Source organism: Oreochromis aureus, linkage group 23, assembly GCF_013358895.1.
Source record: "Oreochromis aureus strain Israel breed Guangdong linkage group 23, ZZ_aureus, whole genome shotgun sequence".
Classification (NCBI taxonomy): Eukaryota; Metazoa; Chordata; class Actinopteri; order Cichliformes; family Cichlidae; genus Oreochromis; species Oreochromis aureus.
Window position 1 is genome coordinate 32,821,977 of NC_052963.1, and position 11,190 is coordinate 32,833,166.

The window sequence follows — 11,190 nt, forward strand, 5'->3', positions numbered from 1 at the left end:
TAAGATATAATGGGTAAATGGATAACTGCACTCAGTTATTTCAGTTGCTAAATAGCTTGGTTGATTGATGGTTATTGATAAACAAGACTGAGAGGGGCTTGCACACTCCTAAGGTTGCTCACTGTTCCCGGATGAATCCTGTTGCTGCATTAGTTTGTCTTTGTCGCCCACCAGTGGAGGACCCGTGTGTGTTGAAACCTTGTAGGAACCGTGGCCGCTGCTGGAGCGACAGGAGAGGAAACTACAACTGCATGTGTAAAGTGGGACTCACGGGCAAAGACTGCGAGAAAGGTCAGTCGACAGTCTCACCGCTCTGCACGCTCAACACTCGGAGCACACTTAAGATCTGGATTAGACATGTAAAGTTGCCACTGTCCCCAGACCTGCTGCCCCCGCCCGGTCTCCATGTGCTGCGTGTGGAGGAAAGCGAGGTGGAGCTGCGCTGGGATGAGCCGGAGCCCTCAAACAACCTGATCAGCATGTTTGCCGTCACCTATGCTCCCCTGGGTCAGAGCAACTCCAAAACAGACTACCTAGACAGGCAGAAGTCCACCCACGTGATGCGAGGCCTGGTGCCCGGCCTGCTGTACAACATCTCCACCTTCTCCATCAAGCTGAAGACCAACAGCAGTGACACAAGCCAACCTGCCACGGCACTAATACGCACCAGTGAGTATGCTCTTTAATGCTCTGTAGTCTTAGTATAATCTCAGAAGCTGAGCAACCAACTAAGGCACACAGACAGATTATAGACCTTTGATGAATCAGAATCAGAATACTTTATTAATCCCTTAGGAAATTATGTATGTTACAGTTGCTCCAAGACAGTAACAGACTAAACTATTTAAATAATAAAATATGATGTCTCTCATCTACATCAGATATGATGACATTATAATGTTGCCTAGCAACCACCTACAAGGGGATAAAAATCACAGACCAAAATAATACTGTACCATGAGCATGTATTAGATGGTCAAACATGTCATTTTGACACATTAAAAAATGGATTAAACCGCTTTTAAACCTTTATATAAAAATCCGAATTGGTCATAGAAATGTTCAGAATGTGGATGAAGGTGAGCTTTCTTTAAAACAGTTGGGAACACAGTGAGTTCAAAAGTGGGTGGAGAAAACCATTGAATAAGGAGCTGTTAATCATTATGAAATGTTGGGCCCACCAGTGTTTATGACTTTTTTATGGGTAATAAAGTAGTAAAAGTAATTCACCTGGAACTGGAAAGCATTTCTTTGTCTTTGAATGTTTCCCTGCAGGGCCCCAGCCGGCGGAGCAGTTGCAGGTGGTCAACGTGTCCTCCTCTCAGGTGTGGCTGCAGTGGCTGGTTCAGGCTGCCCGCCATGCAGCCGTCAGCAGGGTGCACGTGTCCTTGTTGCCTTCAGATGGGAGGGAGGGTCGCACTGCTGTGTTCAACACCAGCACCACTGAGTACACCTTCAGGTCAGGTGCAGCACTTTAAACCAAGCGTTTATTTTTACACGCTGCAGGTTCATTTGTGTCCACCGAATGTCGCTGCCGAGGTCCGCTTTAAATGGTTTGGTACAATATGCCTTTCAGCCACTAGATGGCGCCATTTCATCAAATTTACTAAGCTTTTAACAGTACCATGAAACAGATAAGTTGAGGTATGACTGATGCGGACTCTTTGTGAACCTTTCACAGCTCATTGCAGCCGGGTCAGATGTACACTGTGGATGTGTTGACTCAGAGTGGAATCAGACCAGATGAGTTTCCCTCCATGAGCCACTCAGCAGGACCTCTGTCATTCTGGACAAGTAGGTTACATCACTCAGCAGCAAATACAAGAGCATATACAACAACTTTATGTGCATTCTTTTTTGTTTATTTGTATTTATTTCCACAATTTTTAGAAAACAGAAACAAAAAAAAAAAGGTCTTTCACCATTCTTACCCCTCAGCCGTAAAAGGCTAATGGGTTGTTGTTATCACCCCGGCTGGCAGGCTGTCGGTGTGGACACTAAAGTATGTGAATGAGTGATTTTCAGATTCTTCCTATCTGTGTATCTACTAACAATCTGACACAAGTTTGAATCCCAGTGACCTTGACCTCATGGTAGGAGGTCAGTTTTTATAAAATCACTTTTTTAAAGTTGAGTTTATACTTTTAGCCTTAAAATAAAATTATGTTTATAGATTGGGCAGAGATAACTGGGAAGAGCCCAAACTTCTGTTCAGGTAACACAGACTCACTGATGGGCAGACCCATCATCAACAGTCACCCCCCTTAAATGACTATTTTGAGCCAGGAAGTGTTGAAGATGATGCTACATTATCTGATGATCCCCTGTGAGTCATATTTAGACAGGAAGGAAGAGCTCCCCTGTAAAAGGAAGAGATCTTCAAAAACACAGTGGCTCCAGGAGGAATAGACAACTACCATTGGGATGAGGAGAAAGAGAAAAAAGGAGGTGCGTGCAGCGAAAAGGTCAAAAAACAGGAAGAAAAAGACAAAAATTAAGGAAATGCATATAAAATGGAATTTGAAAAAAGCAGAGTGGATAAGTGCCCAGTGCATCACGAGAAGTCTATAGTAGAATAACTGATCCAGCTCTAGCTCAAAGCTTTATCAAAAAGGTCTGAAGCCTAACCACAAGTACAATGTCATTTATCATATTTTATATACATTTTATGATATTTGAGACATTTCTATAGCCTCCAAAACTTTCTCCAGACAAAGACTTCTACAGGCCGGAGGAAAAAAGTTACCTAATCATTTGAGGAAACTCAGCCAAGGAAAGAGATTATTTTAAAGATTTTCATACAATCATTTGACCCTCTGAATGTGTTACCCTCAGGGCCTCTTCCCCCACAGAACCTCTCCCTCTCACACGTGACCCCAAACTCAGCCTTGATCACCTGGAGCCGCCACCCGAGACACGTCTCAGACGGCTTTGTGGTCAACGTGACCCGAGGGTTGAACACCAGGAGTCGCTTCCTGCCCAACGGGAGAGTGGGATCGTACACCCTCCGTGAGCTGACGCCGGGGCAGCACTACTACGTGGCCCTCACATCGGTCAAAAACACGGGGCAGGAGCAGATCCACAGCATGCCTCAGCACCTAGCCTTCACTACCTGTGAGCTGTGTGCAGTCACCTCGATTTTTTTAATTTATTTTTTTAAAATTTGAAAGCTGACTTTCCCGAATCCTAAAATGTTTTTTTTTTTCCATGTAGTGCCAATGCCAGTCAGACCGGGAAGGAGAGAAAGACCAGCAGGGACAAGACAAGATACCCCATCTCAGCCTCAGGACGTGGCAGGCACAGCAGAAGAAGAAAACTCAGAGGAACTTCCCAGGTACATGTAGCATGTCAATTATTATTATAACTGCTTTAAATATATAACAGCAGATCAACAGTTAATGCTAACCAGATAGCATTATTTTAATCTGTGCTGCAGATACACTGAACTCATTGACAGGAGGGGAAAGATAACAGCAAAGTTCACTCACCTGCCTCGAAAACCCATCCGGCATCGAACTAGTAAGTATAAGCAACTATGTGAGTGTCACCCTATATTTTAAAATATTTGGATAATTTCAACACTTAGCCATAAACCAGGAACAAAACACTATGAAATATTTTTGAGTATTTTAAATTTTTACTCCTGAGTCACCTGAAAAACTCCCCCGCTGCTCTGTGCGAGTTTATCCTGTCAGCTTGCTGTTTACCGCAGTTGTCAATGTTTCCACAACTGTTTACTCAGGAAGAGGCTGTGAAACTTTGTGAAAGGAGTATGGTATAGGCTGATGAGTCAGTGAAGCTCACTTCTGACCAATGATAGCGATACCTAGGGGAGTTGTCCAGGATTTTCAGATTTTTTTCTCAGTAAGTGCTGCTGTGTATTTTTAATGGATTCATTCTACATTAGTAAGATTGCAGTTCTTTCTGTCAATTATTTTACTTTTATGGGCATTTTAGTCGTTGAAAAAAAAAATAACCAAAATGAAAATTGAAAATCAATACCTAAATGAATAGACAGAAGTCAGCAAATGAATTATTATGATAATTAAGACACAATAATAACAGATAAAAAAAAAGACAAAAACAATAGGATTGTGAAAGTGATCAAACACATGTCAAATTAATAAAAGAAATAGGAATAAATACATTAAATTTTTAAATTATTATTATTTTTTAAACAACGATATGCCATAAACCCTAAGAAAATAGTTGGAAATAATTTTTTAACAATAGGCAATCGACTGGAAAAATTGATTAAAAAAATGGTAAAAAACCCTCCAATTATAGAATAATTAAGACCAGGGACACTGAAAGATATTAAGGTGTGGTGAAGGAAGAATTACATATAAAGAAAAAGAAAAACAAATGAAAAATGACACAACTAGAGTAATTCATACTAATAGATTTAGAAGGCAAAGGCAAACGAAACACATATCATATAAATTGTGTAAGCTTTATAATGTAATAAATGGCAGCAATTATTATTATTATTGTGGACTTTTTTTATTTACAATTTTAGCAGTTTTAATCCTCTGCACATGCACCCATGAAGCTGTAATACGTTTTTACCATTCTATTAAATCAGTGGTTGTTTCAAGCTAAGGGACTGGTACATAGAAACCTCCTCAAAATCTTACTTACTGCAACACTTAAATTTCACCTGTCTGTCTTTTAAGTTGTTTTTTAGTGATGATTCACAACAGGAAATGCTTTACCTTACAGAACCTGAGCCACCAGTTAGGTTAGAGAAGATGGAAGAAACAACAAACAAAATCAGCCTTGCGCTGGAGATCCGAGAAGAAGCTTTAAGAACAAAGCCTGGTAGGTGTTTTTTTGCACATCCTCTCATGTAAGCTGATCCCAGCGATGAGCCTCTTCTACACATGACACTCACGTTGTGTTGTGTGGGGGTAGAGCTGGAGGCTATCAACACATGCTATCAGCTGTGGATAATGTGGAAGAGTGAGCCTGAAACCTGAGCTGAGGATGTTAATGGCAGCTGTTGTCTCGTAGAGTCTCTCCAGGACTGCCGCAGTCTGCCCTGCCAGAACGGAGGTACGTGTGTGAACGGAGGCGACTCCTTCATCTGCGACTGCGCAGCTGGGTTCAAGGGCAGGCAGTGTGAACTGTGTAAGTTTATGTTCAACTTCTCTACAGGTTCAGGGTGGGATGAGTCAAAGTCAGCTGCTTTTTGGCAAATGTAGTGAATAACCATCCTGTAAAAGAACCAAAGCCTGTATGTAAAAGATGGACGTAGCCACCTTGACATCACCGCTGGTTTCGGAAGCTTCAGTGTTAATAGTTACTGCTGCCATGTTAGTTTTTTGGAGCCAGAAGTGGCCATATTTGAATGAGAGGGTGCAAAGTTATCTTCAATGAATGTATGAAGCTACATTCATAAGTGTAGATGCATCACACCAACAAAGATATCTGCTACTACTAATAAATTCCTAGAATTTCACTCACCAAGCATGAGACTACAGTAGCTGTGACACAGACTTATATTTTCTCAGATTATACCATTAAACTATAAACCTAACTGTAGAAAGAGTCAAATTAAAAAAGATGATGATGCAAAAATTAAATCTTAACAACCAAAGGGTCAAATCTGCACTGGGCTATACCCCATTTCAGTAGAGACCTGACATACAATATATACCCAGTAGCTCCTCCCACTCTGAGACTAATTAATAATTAAGTAAAAAAAACAACTTATAGTTAGTAGTCCACCCTCTCCACCAAATAAAACATGACTTCAAGCTTCCAAAAAACAACATGGTAGTGGTCAAATAGCTAACAATAACGTTTCAACATGCAGGGTGCAGAAACCAGGTGATGTCACAGTGGCAGCATCCATCTTTTCAGTACAGTCTATTTGTGGTGCTAGGCACGATGTTTAGGGATCAGTGGAATACATGCTCAGGCAACCATAATATCATTGATGGAGAGGTAGGCGACAGTTCAGTGAGGGGTTGTTAGGTTCATCCTCTGGGGACAATGAGCATGTGCCAATGCTCATCCTACCATGTCTTTCAGCAACGCATGCTTGGACCGATACAAACCCTCCTCTACCTCACAGTATAAATAATGCCGCTCTATCAGTGCAGCCTCTCAGGTTGTGAACATCGACTCATTTATGTTAGATTTACATGCCGTCATGAAATGTCAACGTGAGAGCAGTGAGCTATGTATAGACCTTCACTATCTTAAAAGCAGGAGCCACAATCCACTGGGAATTGACCCCTCTGACATTTATGAATGGCTCTTACGGGTCAGAGGCACGATAAACAACACAAATACACCATCACTCAATTCGCACAGCACTGGCCTGTGTTCACTGAGCCACCTTCCTCACATTCTTTTGGGAGTTACTGTCAAATTTATAACTCAGTGTTTCTTTTGGGTGTTCAGGAGAGATCTGCATTTCTACACACTGCAGGCATCTTGGTTTGAGTTCGAATCTTTCCTGTGACAGAAAAATCTTACTCGTTTGGAGTTTCATTTAAAGTGTTTACACTTAGAAACAAATTTGCAAATTCCAAGTAGTTCACAAGAGTCAGAAATTACTTTTAAATGGATTTAATACACGATGGCTGACAAATTAAAGGACAAGGCAACTTTAAGCATTTTAGTACCACCAAGACTCGGGCTACTGAGTACAACCAGCTTCATGAAGCAAGTTCAATATCCTTCTGTCTGGATTCACTTACCCTAACAGTCAGGATAAGTGGTCAGCAGGTTATCACCTCGGTACTGATTTATCTGCTTGATACTGATATGTCTGATAACTTACACATGTATATAGTGCTGTTTAAACTCACACTCTGCTTTTAAAATGAGTTACTCTGCCATCAGTCGACCTGTCCATGTTTGTGAGTGATTTGATGCTGTCAACCCTGCCTCTTTCTTTGTGTATCCATTCACTGGTAGATTGGGAAAGTCTTGATTAAGTTATTGAGTTGATAACCACCCTCACTCACCCTTAACCTGATTGTTGCTGTTAGATTTGTGGAGACACATAAGGAGGGGATATCCTGTGCATGCTGACCTGGTTCGCAGTTCATCACAGGGCCAACACAGAGAGACAGATAACCACGGACAGTGTCAGAGCATATGAACTGGACAGGCAACCAACAACAGGGGGAGCATTTGGCTCAAGACAAAGAGTCAGTCTTGTGTGATTGATGAACCTATTTGCTGGGCCACTTTTACAGGCTACACAACAAATATAAGGATAACTAAGCTACTTTAAATCACATCATGAATCATGCATGGATGATATGCTCACAGAGAAATGTAGCCACGTTTAGAGAAGTGTAGAAATATCTGTCTTAGATTGCAGAGGCAAAGCAGGAGATAATCAGGAGAGACATTATCTCTAGTTGTAGAAATGAATCAGTGAACCCAACGTAGAATATCTTGAACACATTTCCATTCGTTTTACAGTTTTCAAGTGAAGGCATGCTTTAAAACTACCCTATATGAACAAAAACACTGAGCCACCAGCACGTTACAGCTACAGGAGCCGTGAAACCCCATACCATGAAGCTCCCAGCATACAGTTTTTGTGCTGATGTTCATGCCAGAGGTTGTAGCGCAGCAGTTTTTGAGTTAGCAGAGCGTTGGTGACTTTTACACACTATGCATCTCGGCATAGTGTGTAAAGTCTCAGATGCTGCTCTTTAGGTGGTCTGATACTTTGCTGCAATGAAATTTAAGCAAAAATGGACTAGCCCATCATTTTCTTTTCACTTTGATTCTTGGTTTAAACAAGTAGTTTAATTAGATTCTATCTTAATTTAAGGTTATTCATTACAATTATGAATCACGTTGTATCTTATTCTAATTTTGACAGTCCACTTGAAACTTGAATGACTTATTTTAATTTATTTGTAATTTTTTAAATATAATTTCCTCCTACTTTGTTCTTTAGTTCTGTGTTTCTTTTTTTTCACTGGTTTTAAAAATGTGCTATACAAATCAACTGTAATAATATTATTTATTATTATATATTAATGATTGTTGATTGTAAAAGGTATGACTGTTGTGGTTATTTCACAGTAATACTGTTTGTAGTAGGTTATAAAATATGCACATGCCTTTATTCGAAGCATTTGGAAATGACTAACGCTGACTGAACAGTCTGTCTCAAAAAGGGAATAAACCTTATTACAGTCAAGTCATGCGCCTCCTCCTCCAAAGACAGAGTAGAAGAATATTTTATTTTACTTATATGTACATGCTGATGAATGTGTGTGTGAGGACACAGTCCACATACCCCACCTCCCCACTGACTCTGCACCCAAACATCCAGCCTCAGATTGTTTAAACATTCCTTTCCTAAAGCCATCCATCAGCCGCAGAGAAGCTCTGCTCCTAAACCATCCCGCAGACTTTTCCTTTGCTGATAAAGCACTCAGACCTCATGTTGTTTAACTTTAACCTCTGTTTTTGCAGCGTGCCAGCGAGTGCCGCACCCGTGTACCCGCCTCTACTCTGAAACCAAGAGCGTGCCCGTCTGGGAGGGTGGTGTGTGCCATTACCTGTAAGTCACATCAAACATACGTCTGCCAATCTGGGCTTGAATGAAATGTTTAAGTGTGGCCTAATGGATCCAATAAAAGAGCCTGCATTCTCTTTCGTAGGTATAAAAGGACATATAAAGTACAGCAGGATGTGTGTTATCGAGAGATTTGTGAACCGACGCCTTCCAAGAAGAGTCAGGGTGAGTTAAACAATCTGTCTGCGCAATATTTTTAAGACAATAAACCAATGCAATGCTGTTCATATACCAACTTTAACTGTCTTAACAGCCAGAAGAACAAACACACAACAATAAAGGTTTGTGATTTTTTTTTTCAGCCCTTCTTATGAACTGCTATTGTAGAGGATCACAAGATTTTCAGCACTTACCCTCAAAATGAGACTTTTCTTTTTTCTCTCTCTCTAGAGCACTTGGAGCCTGATGAAAGGACTGTCATCACTGTCATGTGAAAAACCTCCTTACTTCAATTTTGGTGTTTATAATCTACTTGAAGTAACTGATTATGGTCATTTTTTGTGCTGAAAAACCCTGTCAGAGCCCACTGTAACATTTCACAAACAAACCATCAACCATCTGAATATGAGGCTGCATCCCGAGAGTCGCCTTTGTAGCTCGCGGAAGCACGATCAGTCAGATGAAAAACGTCCCGCATCATGTATCATTTGCAGTGTTTGCTGACTGAGTTTCATACAACCACATATGGTATGCAAATATGAACCCTAAGCAGTCAACTGCACTGCATCAGAGACCTTATATACCTCATTTCAACGTCCAATGCTGACACATTTGGAGAGGTTTACGTTTGTGATTCAGCTGCAGGTTTGTCCCTCAGGGAAGTAAAAGCAGAGTCTTTTCCTTACATCAGTCCCATCATCTCCTTACGAAGACAGCAGGAAATGTGTACTTTCACCCTTAAACTGATCTCGTCCTCTGACAATGATGCACAGCGTTTTCTGTGTAGAATATCTTCCTCTGTGTCTCAGCAGGCGTCGCTGCTCGCTAATCTGTAAATAGTGTTTATAGGCCATTTTGTAGGTGAATATTTTAATAATAAAAATGTTAAAATGATTCCTGGTGTGTGTGTGTTGCAGTTCTTGCCATCATTTGTCACACTGTGTTGAATCTATCATGTTTTGACAGCATCGAAAACTATACTAAAAGTATTTTATTAACAGATTAAAGGAGAGCAGTTGTACTCATTTTTAGCTCCATTTCACTGTTTTTGGAGTCTATTACAGAAGTTAAGCACAATTTAGCATTAGTTCATGGCTCACAATAATCTTTATCTTAAACTGGGGCTTGGTGCAGTGCCTCAGTTCGCCCTGTCTGAAACAAGCTGGTTTGGATCATGTCTTTTAATTTGTTGCCCCTCATAAATGGTTTGAATAGCAGGTAGGTGGAGTTGTGTGCCACTGATGACCATATTAGGGACATCCTGTTTCACTGATAGGCATCATGCAAAGCCAGAGTAGGAAAGAAATGTCCATAGGCTATGTGCAAAAGATGGATGTGACCACCTTGGCATCTATATTTTGAAGACTCAGAGTTTTAGGCATGACTATATTTGTGTTTGTCTGTTTGTTTTGTGCTTTTTTAGAGCTATAAATTACCATATTTAGAGATTGCTAAGCTATCAGCTAACACCGACAACTTAGTTTATTAGTACTTTTGTGTGGTGCTAATAAAGTGGTATTTATAAATTGTACAGCGGCTCACAGAAATGGAGATGTTTTCTGATTAATGCCAAACCAACATCCAAATAAACATCGTGGAATTTCACTCGTTAAACACAGACTGCTTGGATGGTGTGCACTTTACAGCAAGCCAGATGACTGCATTCAAACCGCTACAAAATACACCAACAGCTCAAACACGGTTAAGTGCTACAGTTTAATGATACTGCTTGGTAAAGGTGAAGCCTAAGAGACAGACCAGTAATTATCCGCTTGTTATAAAGGAGGAAATGAACTACAGAGCTCAAAATCTTTACCAGACTGTAAAAGTATTGTTTATATAGCTGAAATTGGCTATTTTAACATTAGAATCTGTGGAAACTGACTCACTTTTGGAGCCAGCCTTTAAGAATCTGAGCAACTGCAGTTTTTGGTTCACTGAGACTAACTCTGCAATCTGAAGCTTGAGTTTTTGGCTCCCAACGTCACTCCCTGGCTACTTTTAATATGAGCATCCACCTGTGTTACAGTATAAGTTTGACAGAAAATAAGGAAAAGTAGAATATTTTCATTTTAAGAAGAGAAAACACCCATAACTTTGTTTACTCTGTTAATGGAGACGTTTTTTTTTTTTTTTAAGTTTACTACTGAACGTCACTACTCTTCTCTTTGTTCCTGTGTGTGTCTGGTTTATTGAGTTACTGAAGCATGCAAAAGTGGGCGGAGATGCAAAATTAAAGACTCCAAATCCAAACTTTAGCTTTAATCATTAAATTAGACCAATTTGGGACATACTTCATGAAAGAAAACAGAGCATGGGCATGCCTTGGGTTTTGTTAATCAATTACCCCAGTCAGAAAGGAGACTGCTCTATCAGAACCATCACCACATAACAAAAGCTTCCTCGCTGCTGTAATTTGTCTGCCTAACGCCCTGTAGTCATGAGTCTCTAGCTCTGCCAAAGTGACTCTT

The 11,190-nt window shown here is 40.5% G+C and overlaps 1 protein-coding gene across 2 annotated transcripts in view; it reads left to right on the forward strand.

Moving 5' to 3' along the window:
• sned1 (sushi, nidogen and EGF-like domains 1) overlaps window positions 1–9,599 on the forward strand; it is a 31,837-nt gene extending 22,238 nt beyond the window's left edge. Inside the window, exons 20-32 of one of the 2 annotated variants that reach the window (XM_031730508.2) lie at window positions 175–291; window positions 382–669; window positions 1,276–1,459; window positions 1,682–1,794; window positions 2,836–3,114; window positions 3,214–3,334; window positions 3,437–3,519; window positions 4,723–4,821; window positions 5,014–5,130; window positions 8,458–8,545; window positions 8,646–8,725; window positions 8,814–8,841; window positions 8,951–9,599. In XM_031730508.2, coding sequence (XP_031586368.1) covers window positions 175–291; window positions 382–669; window positions 1,276–1,459; window positions 1,682–1,794; window positions 2,836–3,114; window positions 3,214–3,334; window positions 3,437–3,519; window positions 4,723–4,821; window positions 5,014–5,130; window positions 8,458–8,545; window positions 8,646–8,725; window positions 8,814–8,839 — 1,595 coding nt within the window. In that variant the 3' untranslated portion in view covers window positions 8,840–8,841; window positions 8,951–9,599. Of the gene's footprint in view, window positions 1–174; window positions 292–381; window positions 670–1,275; window positions 1,460–1,681; window positions 1,795–2,835; window positions 3,115–3,213; window positions 3,335–3,436; window positions 3,520–4,722; window positions 4,822–5,013; window positions 5,131–8,457; window positions 8,546–8,645; window positions 8,726–8,813; window positions 8,842–8,950 lie in introns of those variants that run through there. The other variant, XR_005610406.1, reaches the window with a different exon arrangement.
• The last annotated feature ends 1,591 nt before the right edge of the window (window positions 9,600–11,190 follow it).